The sequence below is a fragment of the Tachysurus fulvidraco genome, chromosome 3 (assembly GCF_022655615.1).
Source record: "Tachysurus fulvidraco isolate hzauxx_2018 chromosome 3, HZAU_PFXX_2.0, whole genome shotgun sequence".
In the NCBI taxonomy this organism is placed as follows: Eukaryota; Metazoa; Chordata; class Actinopteri; order Siluriformes; family Bagridae; genus Tachysurus; species Tachysurus fulvidraco.
Window position 1 is genome coordinate 5839290 of NC_062520.1, and position 15139 is coordinate 5854428.

At 40.4% G+C, this 15139-nt stretch overlaps 1 protein-coding gene across 1 annotated transcript; it reads right to left on the reverse strand.

The window, feature by feature from the left end:
* Nucleotides 1-9154: 9154 nt before the first annotated feature.
* On the reverse strand, nucleotides 9155-13389 carry slc35g2b (solute carrier family 35 member G2b). The gene is made up of 2 exons (XM_027159707.2): nucleotides 13002-13389; nucleotides 9155-10882 (listed from the first exon to the last, which is right to left on the reverse strand). Exon 2 carries the CDS (start codon nucleotides 10858-10860, stop codon nucleotides 9610-9612), a length of 1251 nt encoding a protein of 416 aa, XP_027015508.1. The 5' UTR covers nucleotides 10861-10882; nucleotides 13002-13389; the 3' UTR covers nucleotides 9155-9609.
* Between the last annotated feature and the right edge of the window lie 1750 nt (nucleotides 13390-15139).

Below are 15139 nucleotides of genomic sequence, written 5' to 3' on the forward strand. Positions count from 1 at the left end.
AATTATTTTTTCCAATAAACTGTTCTGTAAAATTTTCTCTTAAGAGCATCTTCATGGTGAAGTTTCAAATGTAATTTAATTTTATTTGTATAGCGCTTTCATAACAACAGACATAAATTCAGCTTTAGAGAAATGTATAAGTTCAGGATTTAAATGCTTAGTTTTCAATTGAAATTTATCCCCAATAATGACACGAACATTTAGTTTTAAATAAACGTTAATTCTAGCAACATCTAAAGACTAGATTGTTTATATATATATATATATATCGACTGGATTAAATGACGCTAAAGGGGAAATATATTTATTTTAATTTTTAAAACTCCGATGGAATAAATATTTCTATGAATACCGGAAACCCCTCTCAGATATTGAGGTTTAAAAAGGTTAGTTTTCTGAGTTTACTGATAAACATTAAGCTTCAAACTGAGATGATTTTTGTTATTTTGATGGACTGAACGGACGGGTGGCGTCACCTGGTCTAACATCGAGGCCTGGGTCAGTGTTCCAGCCCTGTTGGCATATAACTGACTCATTTTGATTGCATTTTGTCCGTGTTTAATGGATGCCTCTGTGGAAATATGTACTCCTGTAATTTGTTTTGAGTCCCTGTCGATGGAGCTGAATGGAGGGCTGCATGACACACTTCAGGATGCAATCTGTTTCCTGCACAAACAGATGGAGCACTGTACTCATGCTACATCACCCCCCCTCTTTCCCTTTCATACGGCTCACCACACACACACACACACACACACACACACACACACACACACACACACACACACACACACACACACACACACACACACACACACACACACACATTTCATCACTGTTGGAAAACTACAACTACACAACTAAAACCCCTGAGATCTTTAAGCTTCAAAATCCCGAATGTAACTATTGAAGATAGAAATCTCTACAGCATCTGAATGACATGAGTTCTAGAGTTCTAGAGAAGCTGTATCTATCACGTCACTGCACTGAGCAATTTATTTTCTATCACCCCAACAGCAGACCGAACACCGTAAAGCGACACCCGGTGGAACCACGTGGACCAGCACCGTGTCGTTAACATGAACGTAGAGTAAGAAAAGGCAACACTACATTTTCATCAATGCTGTAATGCCGTAATGCTGCTCACAGGCATGATAGGATACAAATAATAATGACAGTAAATTATTACATAAACGTAGTGTTTTATTTAGTAAGGCGGTAAGATTTGAATGGGAAAAAAACAGGAAAATGGCTTAGTGGTTAGCAGGTTCGCCTCACACCTCCAGGGTTGGGGGTTCGATTCCTGCCTCTGCCCTGGTCTGTGTGGAGTTTGCATGTTCTCCCTGTGCCTCTGGGGTTTCCTCTGGGTACTCCGGTTTCCTCCCGCGGTCCAAAGACATGCATGATAGGTTGATTGGCTTCTCTGGAAAATTGTCCGTAGTGTGTGTGTGTGTGTGTGTGTGAGTGAATGAGAGTGTGTGTGTGCGCCCTGCGATGGGTTGGCACTCCGTCCAGGGTGTATCCTGCCTCGATGCCCGATGACGCCTGAGATAGGCACAGGCTCCCCGTGACCCGAGAAGTTTGGATAAGCGGTAGAAAATTTTTATTTACGGCATTTAGCAGACACCCTTATCCAGAGTGACTTACAACTGAGCATCTGAGGGTTAAGGGCCTTGCTCAGGGGCCCACCAGTGGCAACTTGGTGGACCTGGGGCATCGAACCCATGACCTTCCGATCAGTAGCACAACACGTTAACCACTGAGCTACCACATCCCCATGATATGGGGATGTGAATGAATGAATGAATGAAAAACAGGAAAATAAAGGAGCTATCTACTTTATTAGTCTGAAAATAGTATGTGAATATTATGTGTTTCACACAGTCACCCACACAAGTATTTAATACTTGGTACAAAACTCGTTGTTAGTAGTGACAGCTTCTCCAGTCTCCTGTATGGAGAAACTAGTCACATGCGTTGCTCAGGTGTGATTATGGCCAAATTTTTCCACACAAACAGTCTTCAACCCTTGAAGGTCCCGTGGTCCTCTTCTCTGTACGCTGATCTTTAGTCCTTTCTATAGATTTTCTATTGGTTTCAAGTCAGATGGTTTCCTGGGCCATTCAAGCAGTTTATTTTCCTTCTCTGTGTGTTTGGGATCATTGTCTTGCTGAAATGTTCACCCTTGTTTCATCTCCATCCTGGTAGATGGCCGCAGATTTTTAACGAGAATGTCTCGGTACAATTTTTACATTCATCCTTCCTTCAAATATATAAAGTTTTACAGTGCAGTATGCTGAAGAACAGCCCCACACTGTGATGTTCCCATTTCCAAACTTCACTGTTGGTTTGGTGTTTTTGGGAAGACGTGCAGTGCCATTTGACCTCCAGACATGGTGTGTATTACATGGTCTCATCTGACCAAGCTGTATTCTCCCAGTGTTTCACAGGCTTGTCTAAATATTCTGCAGCAAACTTTAAACAAGCTTCATTACGATTTTTCTTCAGAAATGGAGTCTTTTTTTTAAAGTGACTTGACATACGGCTAAGTACGGTGTTTGTTCTCTGCATTTAACCCATCCAAAGTGCACACACACAGCAGTGAACACACACACACCGTGAACACACACCCAGAGCAGTGGGCAGCCATTTATGCGCCGGCGCCCGGGGAGCAGTTGGGGGGTTTGGTGCCTTGCTCAAGGGTACATCAGTCGTGGCCGGCCCGAGTCACGAACCCACAACCTCAGGGTTAGGAGTTAAACTCTCTAACCATTAGACCACGACTTCCCCCACTTGAGTCTTGCATGGTGCTGCTGTTACTGGGCTCAGGTTCAATCATTAACACTGGGATTATCCCCAAATTGTACTTTTTAAAAATGGGAAAATGTCCTTTAACAGTATATGATAAATACATATGGGTTTTTCTCACATATCGCACTGATATATTTACTTTTGTCATCGACATTGTAGCAGAAGCCAAATTGATGCTTGAAATGCTAGTCTCTGTGATTTTGATTACAAATAAAGAGTTTTTGCTTTATTACAGGATGACAAGTGCATTACATGGCTGAGAAAACCAGAACCAGTCTTGTGTTAGTCTGGAACAGGTGGTTTGCACTTCACCTCCGATCTCTGGCTGTAATGGGTGCAGCTCTGATCTCTAGATCATTTCTCCTGAATAAACTTAAAAACAAAAAGACCCAGAAAAAATACAAACAGAATAAACACAGTGCTTTTTTCAAATAATGATTCACTAGTGAAGGGAATGAAGCTGAGCGCAGAATTAGTTGTCGAGATGTTGGTCCTGAAACGGACCGTAAACTAAATCTTATGTAATAAGTCAAAAAGACACAGGGTTTTATTTCATAAGCGACAAGGACAGCTACAGAACTTGTGACTGAAATATGACAGCCATGAAAGCAGTTTTGGAAAGTGTGTGTGTGTGTGTGTGTGTGTGTGTGTGTGTGTGTGTGTGTGTGTGTGTGTGTGTGTGTGTGTGTGTGTGTCTGTGTGTGTGTGTCTGTGTGTCTGTGTGTGTGTGTCTTTGTGTCTGTGTGTATGTGTCTGTGTGTGTGTGTGTCTGTGTGTGTCTGTGTGTGTGTCTGTGTGTGTGTGTCTGTGTGTGTGTGTGTGTCTGTGTGTGTGTGTGTGTGTGTCTGTGTGTGTGTGTGTGTGTGTGTGTGTGTGTGTGTGTGTGTGTGTGTGTGTGTGTGTGTGTGTGTGTGTGTGAGTGTCTGTGTGTGTGTGTGTGTGTGTGTCTGTGTGTGTGTGTGTGTGTGTGTGTGTGTGTGTGTGTGTGTGTGTGTCTGTGTGTGTGTGTGTGTGTGTGTGTGTGTGTGTGTGTGTGTGTGTGTGTGTGTCTCTGTGTGTGTGTGTGTGTGTGTGTGTGTGTGTGTGTAATCCAGTGACAGCACATCAATGTCCACGATGCTTACTTATTGTATAATCGGTTATGATTATAAACTTAAAACGTTCCCCTGTGAAAAAGGCACATTATTTAATATTAATTTTAAGATGAAGTAACTTGGGCTTTAACTAACAAACTGTAACTAACAAACCCTTACTAATAAAAAACAAACAAACAAGAAAGAAAAAAACACATATGTAGTGTACACAGGTCGAGTTTTATTAAACATGATGCTTTTATGTATATAAATGGGAAAGGGGCGACATCAAGGAGTAAAAAATACTTAATAATCTCCACCTGTTTAAACATTTGGGATCAAAACAAGTCTAATGTTAGTCTAGTAGTTTGTGTTCTTTCTGGGTTTCGCTCTTCACTGTGTGTTTGCGTCCAGATGTTGACTGACCTTCACTTTGCTTCACTTTCCTTCACGCCATCTGGATGATGTGCTGATGTCATCAACGTGATGGTATTTAACTCATCGCAGCCTTTGGCTCATTCATTCGATATTAAGCTTGTGCTTTGTGATTAATTCATTCATTCATTTTCTACCGCTTATCCACAATTCTCGGGTCACGGGGAACCTGTGCCTATCTCAGGCATCATCGGGCATCAAGGCAGGATACACCCTGCACAGAGTGCCAACCCATCACAGGGCACACACACTCTCATTCACTCACACACTCACACACTACAGACAATTTTCCAGAGATGCCAATCAACCTACCATGCATGTCTTTGGACTGGGGGAGGAAACCGGAATACCCGGAGGAAACCCCGGAGGCACGGGGAGAACATGCAAACTCCACACACACAAGGTGGAGGCGGGAATCGAACCCCCAACCCTGGAGGTGTGAGGCGAACGTGCTAACCACTAAGCCACCGTGCCCCCCCCATTTTTAAATTCAACACAATAAAAAATTTTATGTTAAAATACTCTACAGATGTTTACTTACTTCATCCAAATTACAAGTAATATAAACAGCATATATGGTTAATATTTGCCCTTTACCTTTATTACATCACATTTTTTTAATTAAAGTGCTACTCGTTTTTGGTTGCTTTTTAATAAAATGTAATAATAATAAAAAAAAGAAAATCAAATTTCATCAAGTTATGAGTGGAAAAAAATCAACAAATTTACAAGGTAGCAAAGTTTTTCAAAACTATTGATGTTTATGAATATGGGTCCCACAGAGCCGAACATCATACAAGGGTTAAATGACACTGTTGTACCACCTGACTGACATCTCAGAGGTTTGTAACGCTGAATGAATCTTTTTTTTAGACTTCTTATTTCATAGTTTCAGAGATGTTCATTATGTCTGTCACCGGTGTCCGACTTATCGTTCGGTGGCTCAAAATGTGTTTACACTCAGCCTTTAACTCGTTTAACAAAAGCCTGCTCTGACTCAAAAGCCTTTTGGAGCTAAGCTTGATAAAAGTTTGTTACCACTAAAGTTTGTCGAGAGCAGCGAAGAACTTCATTTGAGGGAAATGTTCATTTGTGACATTAATAATTTAGCTTCTCATTGAGCAGCATTAGGACTGCAACTGAACCCATAAAACATTTTGTTATTAAAGAACCCATAAAAGAATGCTTATTAAATCGAGTTGCTAATTTCATCTGCAGCATCCATCATGTTACTCTGAGCTAATGAGCAGGTCCTGAGTGTATAATTCTGTCTGCGAAGATTGTTTGGTTTCTGTACATGTGAAGACGATGGAAAGTGACAAATATTCCATTAAAAAAATCGTCATTAACAAGAATCCGACACAGGATTGATTGTGTTTGATTATGTTTATTTATTCTTGCACATGCATTGAGGTGAAGTATACGCTGATCGGCCGTAACATTACGACCACTGACGAGTGATCAAACATTGAGTGAGTGTTGTACTTCTGGGAAAATTTGGCCTACAAAACCAAAAACAGATCAGTAGCGTCTTACCTCAGAGCTCTTATCACTCCCTCCTAGGGTTGTAAAATTTCGGGAATTTTCAAGGCTGGAAACTTTCCATGGGAATTAACGGGAATATATGGGAATTAACGGGAATGTATGAGAATTAACTGGAATATATGGGAATTAACAGGAATATATGGGAATTAACGGGAATATATGGGAATTAACGGGAATATATGAGAATTAACGGGAATATATGGGAATTAACGGGAATATATGGGAATTAACGGGAATATATGGGAATTAACGGGAATATATGGGAATTAACAGGAATATATGGGAATTAACGGGAATATATGGGAATTAACGGGAATATATGGAAATAAACGGAATTTTAAAAAAATGCAGAGTTGCCTATAACATGAAACTTAAACGTGCTTAAATTGCAGCATACTTTGTTTAAAACAACAAGATTTAATGCAATTTAGGTTCCTCGGTTACTTGAACATAGCACACTGCTTACTGGAGGGCCATTGAGGCCACAACCCGTGCATGTACTTGCATTCTCCCATAACATGCACAGTAACACTTTATTTTAGGGTCATTTAACTAGTTGCTTATTAGCATGGGCGTAAATCCCCGGGGGGACGGGGGGGACATGTCCCCCCCCCATCCGAGGATTGTCCCCCCCCCCTTAAAAAAAATTATACAAAAAAATATCGCACTCTCTATTATGAAAAATATATGTATGTATACCTAAATAATAGTCTAAGTAGAAAAAAACCCGCAAAAAAATGCATTTAGAAACAGTTGAGTCCCCCCTCCCCTTCCTCACAATGGTTTGACCCACTGCCTGCTTTCCCAGGACATCTCACCTACTCTGTACACACGAGTCAGGTGTGTGGCTGCGGCTCAGTTAATGTTAAACTCCATTAAGTCGGGGATTTTATTCACCTTAAATAAAGCGATTCTCTTTAATGTAGTTGATGCAGATTCATTCATAATTTAGTTGCGGCAAAAATGCTGATTACCGATGTTTTTTTTCCCATGAATTTGCTATATTAGCGATTAAAATATTACTTATCTAGTTAAAGTTAGCTTGTTTACTTGCTTGTTACACAGTGCACTGTAACTAACACGCCAAAGCCGTTTCCCATGCATTGTTTTATTTGGGACGACTTGGCATAATGTTAACTTAACACAATTATGTTAATTACACAATGTTAATTACACAAATGTTAAAATAGCCACAATTAGCATATTGTTTAGCTGTGCATTTACTAAATGAGCACTGTGCTACGTCCGAACTGACCTCACTGTATTTTTTGTATAATCAATTCCTTTTTAAGTGTCTTAATTAATTTTAAATAACATTTAAAACCTTTTTTTAATTACTTGTTTTTATTGTTGTGATTATTTTTTTATGATAGTTTTACTTTCTTTATGTAAAGCACTTTGAATTACCATTGTGTATGAAATGTGCTACAGTATAAATAAACTTGCCTTGCAGTGGCATAGACTAGATAAAATGACTACAATAATAATGATAGAAGCAAAGTTTTTCACTGTGGGGACATATCTTTATAAGTACAATTTAACTATTATTTGTGTCCCCCCCTTCAAAAATTGCTCATGAGAAATTTTATATTTATTGTCCCCCCCTACTCTTAAATGAAATTTACGCCCATGCTTATTAGCATGAATATTAATTGAATTTTGGCTATTTATTAATACTTATTAAGCACGTATTAATGCCTTATTCTGCATTACCTTATTCTACATTCTTAATTGTACCCAATACCTAAACTTAATAACAACCTTACTAATTAGTAGTAAGGTAGTAGTAATAGATTACAGCTTCATTTATCGGAAATTTACCGGAAACTTTCTGCCCCTTTGCAACCCTACTCCCTCCACAACACCGCACCGATCTTCCTTCAGATTCTCCAGCTCTGATTCACTGGAATCATCGTCTCTCAGGATACATGGAAGACTTACATCAAGCATCATCTCTTCTCAGTTCTGGCATCGAGGTGATAACTGTTTTGGTTACAAACTCAGGTTTGTGTAAGAGCAGGAAGAATCACTAAACTGTGCTACTATTAGATTTATTACCAAGTTTCTTAACAAGTTCTTAGAGTGTTTGACTCATCAGTTGAATTAACTGGATCTAATCGAAACCCCAACAACAGAAAAACAAATAGAATGTAAATAATGTCAGCTTGGATCTAATGATTTAAAAGTTTAAGACTGAAATAAATCATAAATTATGATCTCAACAAAGTAGTTTATATACTGGATGGATAAAAGACTGGTTTCTGGTGGTCCAGCAGCAGGAACTGGTGCTCTCATTGCCACAGGAGATGCACTTACTGTATTTCCAAGGATTTCAGAACAGCGTGTGGCCTATTCGATAATCTAACCATAACTTTAACCGTAGTTTTTGGTTGTTTATTTGTTTTCTAAAATAAATCTACCTGTATGACTGTTTTGTCCTTCGTAGTATGCTGTTTTTTCTTTGAAAGAGGGCGTTTTTCCAAGCCCTCCGAATGCCCTGCCACAGCCAGGGTTTGATTTCCATGCAGGGAACCAACCCAGGCACTACTGTAAATCTAAGTGCGGGTCATAAGCCTGGATAAAATGGGAGGGTTGTATCAGGAAGGAAATCTGGTATAAAACCTGTGCCAAAATCAAATCTGTGAATCGGATGAACCTCTGTGGCGACCTCGAACAGGGAGTGGCTGGGGGACACCAACAGCAACACATTTGTCAAATATAACATAACATATTATTTTGTAATTTACTGTTAAAGGGGATGATACAGGGAGTCATACAGGCTAAGTGTCTTGCATGCTTGTCTCACATTTCCATGGTTGGGGGTTTGAGTCAGTGGTTTCCTCTGGGTTCCGTAGTTTTCTCTACCGGTTCTCTGTTTTTTTTCCACAAGACATGTGTTGTAGGCTGATTGGCCTCTCTATTTGTCCATAGCATGTGAAATTGTGCCCTCTGAACCTGTGTATGATAAATGCTACAGAAAATGAATGGGATACGATCTCTGAAAGGTGTAACAACTCTGAAAAGCCATAATTCTTTCCTCTATCTGAATCAACCAACATATCCTTATTTATTCTTCACCTCCTCTCACCCAGGGAACGCAGTGATTGCTTATCACTTCGGGAGTCACAGACAATGTCAGCGAAAATCAATGGTAGTTAAATCCAGGCTTTTTCTGTTCTCACTGCCGTGTTAAATGTGTCGGAAATTTCCTCTTATTCTTTTTACAGATCCATTATACTGTATTACTCAAGATGGAAGAAGGAAAAGAAGGCAGAATTGTATTTGTAGGACTTTAATTGGTTGAATTGAATTGAGAAATATGGATAGAAAATAGAGCAAATTTTGTGATACTTAGGGAAATGACAGAGCATGTGAAAGTGTCTAAAATGAAACCGTATGAAATCTGAAACCAGGACAAAACAAATCGATGCTATCAGAACGAGAGACACCACGAATCTTTGTTTTCTTGTTTCTTTTTTTTTTATTTTAAACACCAACACTTACCAAAGACATGATAACAGTGCACTCTTTCAACAACACTATACAAAATAAATAGAATATCAAGACATTCATCAATTGCACATTTAGAGTGCCCAAGGAAGTGGGGATGACTGGGGAAACACTATTACAAACATACACTCACACACGCACACACACACACACACACACACACACACACACACACACACACATTGTACACACATGTACAAACAAACATACAAGCACAGACATATCAACAGCATTCTTATTTGATCGGTGAGTCCAAGATCTCCTGGTAATCCTGTCGAATGGCCCGTCCCACCCAGTACAGCTTGAGACCCGTGAGAACGAACACACTGATCATGATGACCAACGCGCCAAAGATGTCGTAAGCGGATGGCACCATGCGCAGCACGACGAGCTGCAGGAACATGGCCACAACAATCTCCAGGTGCTGCACGGTGCTCACTAGAGCAGGATGGAACTTGTTCAGGGCATAGTAAACCCCGAGAAACGCCACGGTGGAGCAGATGCAGATGCCAATCAGGTAGCCCCATGTCTCGCCATCCAAAGGGATGATAGGCTCCTGCATGGCGAACATGGTAGATGCTCCCCACACTGTTCCCGTCCAACCGAAGGTGAACAGTGCCGTCCACATGCTGACGCGCTCCTTGATAGCGCGGTACACGATCATCGAAAGAGCAGCCGTGAGCCCGGCCATCACGGTCATGGTGTAGCCAAACGCCTCCTTCCAGAAACCCAGGGGTGATTTCTCCTCATCTGCAATGTTTGGGATCATGACCAGGCACAGCCCGAAGAGGCTGCCCACTACCGTGACTATATCCGTGTATCCGAGGCGCTCGTCCAGAAGGAGGAAGGCCAAGATGGCACTGAACACCGTCGTCGTGGCTCTCCACATGATGGTTCCATTACTAGGTGGGACGATAGCGAACGACGTGTAGGCGCATGTGATGGAAATGACATTGCAAACTCCGTAGAAGAAGAGACGCAAACGATAGCCCTTAGGACCAAACGGGGCTTCCTTGTTGTACAGGACCACTAATATGGACAACACTTGGATGACAGAGCGAATAAAAATGAGCTCTAAAGAGGGCACTTTGGAGCGATCGGCTGCGAGTCGTGTGATCAAAGCTACACACCCGTGAGCCACTGCAGCACCAAACAACGCTCCCCAGGTGACCCTCGATGCTAAAACCGATGCCTCACCAAAACTAGCCAGCTGACTACCTACTCCCTTATCCTTCTGCTCACCTGTTGGTTTAGGACGCACGTCCATAGTTCCAAAGAAAGTCCTCCCGTGGCCAGAGTCCGTCACCAGCCTTTTGCTGGGGTTACTTTCCATAAAGGATCCAAAGTCTTCGAAGGAGGGTGCATCATCATAGCCCTCGTCCCCTGGCTGTGGGAAGTGTGTGGCATATTTTACGGTGACTGTATTGGGGTGGATTTTGACGCGTTTCTTGGCGCCGAACTGCTGACTGCTTGAGGGTGGATCCATGTTTCTTGGCTCAGGTAAGTAACTGTAAAAGAAGCAAAAAAACTTGTCACTTATTGGTAATATTTATCACTTGAAATGTACTAGGTACCATTTATCTACTTCTGAAGCTCTATATTCTTCAGACTGCATATGAAAAGTTTTAACCTTTAAGAACCTTCTTAAAACATGAATACTCATTGATTAGCGTAAACACCAGATCACATGATACTAGCAGAGTAGTGTGTAAAGCGGTGAAAATATCTGCCATGGGCGTGGCCTAAACTCAAGAATGAGTCATGAAAGCAGGGGTTTATTCTAGACTTTGTGTGAAATTTATCTGTGATTTACAAAAAGAAGATTTGCACTCATTTCATCTGAAAAACGAAACAAAGCAGTTTTAAGTTAAATGATTAATTTGCGCTTGAGTTTTTGCGTCACTGTGTTTTTCTTTTTACGATGTTGCTCTGATAAACGCTAGCTAGCTGGTCAACTAGCCAAGCTAGCCAACATTACCAAATTTTTTCTTTCTTCATTGTTTGAATTCCCCGATTTTACAGTTAGCTAAGACCTAACACTCGTCTTTTAGTGTGCTGCATAAAACCTGAATACATTTAAAAATGAACATAATGTACTGTGACACAAAACGTTATTGCTAGTGAATTTAGCATTAAGAAGCATAAGGATAAAAAGAGAACTGCTAAGTTACAGAGACATTTTTAAACCATGAATAAATCATATTTATGGCCACAGAGGCTTCCCCAAATGCAGATGCTTAAATAATTCAAGTCACTGCTTCAAGGCTTACTTAGACACCCTCTCTCTCTCTCTCTCTCTCTCTCTCTCTCTCTCTCTCTCTCTCTCTCTCTCTCTCTCTCTCTCTCTCTCTCTCTCTCTCTCTCTCTCTGTGTGTGTGTGTGTGTGTGTGTGTGTGTGTGTCCATGTGTAAAGGGATTTTTCTATATATAAATCCGCCAGTACTTATTTGGTTACAGTGACTCTGATTCAGTGTGATGGGGCAGGAATTACGTAACAGCGTATGTAAGTAGAAGTGACAAAAGGGTAGCGGTGGCAGCCATCAAGAAAAACTGCAATTGAATTTAATAGTATTAATAATACTACATACAGCAACACTAGGCTCTGTAGAGCAACCACCAGCAAGTGCCGGGTGTGTTGATTGGTCACAGTTACAGTGTTTGTTTAAAAGGTAATCAGTTAAACACTGTGATTTTTTTTAACTCATCATAACCTCTCTGTACACCTTAATTATGTTACACGGTGAGAAAGCGGAGATGATGTCAGAGTTGCACTGAGGACCTGAAAAGCATGAATCTGGTATGTAAAATTTTACTGATTTGCCTTGTGTGTTTTAAGCAGTGCGCATGCGTGGTGTACCAACAGGGGGCGCCTTTGTCCTCCTGCTGGCAATATCTGTCACATTCTCTGTAATATCCCACACTTACGAGCACTATGGGCTGATGGTACATTTTGTGTTTCTCATTAGACGTTGTTCGGGTGGGGGGGGGGGGTGAGAGAGACAGAGAGAGAGAGAGAGAGAGAGAGAGAGAGAGAGAGAGAGAGAGAGAGAGAGAAAGAGAGAGAGAGAGACAGAGACACACAGAGAGACAGAGACACACACACACACACAGAGAGAGAGAGAGAGAGAGAGAGAGAGAGAGAGAGAGAGAGAGAGAGAGAGAGAGAGATTTTGATGTAAATTCAAATAAAATGTTTTATGGGGGTTTGGTCTTATTTGTAAAATAATAATAATAATAATAATAATAATAATAATAATAAATAAATAAATAAATAAATAAATAACGCAATTTCCTCAACAAATAAAAGAATAGATGCGTTTTCTCACTTTTCTTTTTATTCCGCTTACAATAAAGAGGAGATGACGTATTATTCTGCTCTAAACCCTATGACGATCAGTTGAACATATTTGACTCAGACTTGTGATATAATAAAGATCACTACAGCACAGTTTGTCCAGATCAGCTGCAGACCTAACAACATGTTCTACACTATTTTCTCCACCATGTTGCGGCTTTGCTATAATCAGCTGTAACACCGCGCGCTGCTTTCTGCTCCTGGACTGTTGATGAAAATATCCCATGATTTCTCATTTGAGGCTAAAATCAAAGCCCGCGTGCATCACTCACCTCTCAGTGGTCGAGCTTCAGAGCTCCTCAGGATGAATGGAGAGCAGGAGGTATCTGCGGCTCGGCTTTAGGAGGCGCAGCACCGCGCTGTGCCATGTTCCCCCATGCTTTAGTCCTCCTGCGACACAATCACGGAAGGATGAAGGATAGATGGAGAAGCGTGTGGTTGCTGTAGATGGATGTGCGCGCTGCCGACACGCGCTTCCACTGTGAGAGGGAGGAAAAAAAGGGCAGGGCGCGCGAGCTCCGTAGACAAGTGTGAGCGAGAGAGCGTGCGTACATGCGTGTGTGAACCTGTCCTTCATCATCGTCATCTTCATCTCCATCACCACCATCATAACCTTCATCATCATCACAGTTATATTCACTGTCATCACGATCATCATCTGAATCTACAGTCGTCATCGTCATCATCATCATCATCATCATCATCATCATCGTCAACATTGTTGTCATCATCATGTCCATCATCGCAATCATCTGAATCTACAGTCATCATCAAAGAGTAGTCATCTCGATCAACACAGAGTACGGTCATTATCGTCTTCATCATTCATTGTCATTCTTGTCATCATTGTCATCATTGTCATGCTTGTCGTCATCATCATCATCGTCGTCGTCGCTATCATCTCTGTGTCATCTTCATCATCACAACCATCATCTTATTTACCATCATTATAATTATTTCAATTGAAATCATCATGCCTTCATCTTGTTCATCATGATCCTATTCATGTTCCTTATTCTCATCATCATCATCATCATCATCATCATCATCATCATCAACGTTATCATCCTTCTCATCCACATCACTAATATCATCCTCTTTACACACCTTCTTCAACACTTCATCATCAACAATATCATCACCATCATCCTCATCACCCTCTCATCATTATTATTCTCTTCACCCTCCTCATCTTCATTAGTTTCATCATCCTCTTTACCCTCCTCATCCTCATCAACATCCACTTTATCACCATTATCCTTATCACATTATCATTTTCTTAATTCTCCTCATCCTCATCATAATCCATTCATCATCCTCTTTAACCTCCTCATCCTCGTCACCATCATCATCATCATCATCATCATCATCATCATCATCATCATCATCATCATCACCGCCATTATGTTGATGATGACATGACAAAAGTTCTACACAGCCGTGTGCTTTTCCTCTCCTATAACTCACATTCAGTGTTAGCGAAGGTCTCGGTTATGATCTGATGGGCAGAATGATGTATGTTAAATGAGGTGAAACCCTCTCTCTCTCTCTCTCTCTCTATTTCTCTCTCTCTCTCTCTCTCTCTCTCTCTCTCTCTCTCTCTCTCTCTCTCTCTCTCTCTCTCTCTCTCTCTCTCTCTCTAACCTGTCAGCACTGCAGTTTAATGCTCCATGAACATCTTTCACAGTTGATGTCCAAAAAAAAAAAAAAGAGAATTATTATGAAATAAACAAATACAAATACAATCCAGGAAGCAGATCATATTCATTAGAGTGAAATGAACAATTGTTGTTTTTCTTTTTCAGCATGATGTCCTGTTCCATGCGACAAGAACGACAGTAAAGGTTTTGATGTTTTTCTGATGATTAGTCTATGTACCAGATCTCTCTCTCTCTCTCTCTCTCTCTCTCTCTCTCTCTCTCTCTCTCTCTCTCTCTATATATATATATATATATATATATATATATATATATATATATATATATATTTATATATCTATCACCCCCCCACACACACACACACACACACTTATTTTCAGGTTGAGGGTTTATAGGGTCTCAGCAGTTAGTGATTTCTGCTGATAATAAAGAAATATATGAGATAAACCAAGATACAAGTCCCTGTATATAGATAGATAGATATAATGTAGACATACATAAAAATGTTAGATAGATAGATAGATAGATAGATAGATAGATAGATAGATAGATAGATAGATAGATAGATAGATAGATAGATAGATAGATAGATAGTTTAAGATTTATAGTAGAACAACAGAGCCATGAATTTTGCTTGTATAGCACTTTTAACAATGAACTTTGTCTCAGAGCAGCGTTACAGAACATAAGAAACATAATACAAAAAGATTCATTGTTTATATTTAAATGTGTTTGTATTTATCCCTAATGAA

What these genes read in the sequence shown, in the direction of transcription:
- slc35g2b (XM_027159707.2), bottom strand. Translation starts at nt 10,860, where the DNA reads ATGGATCCACCCTCAAGCAGTCAGCAGTTCGGCGCCAAGAAACGCGTC.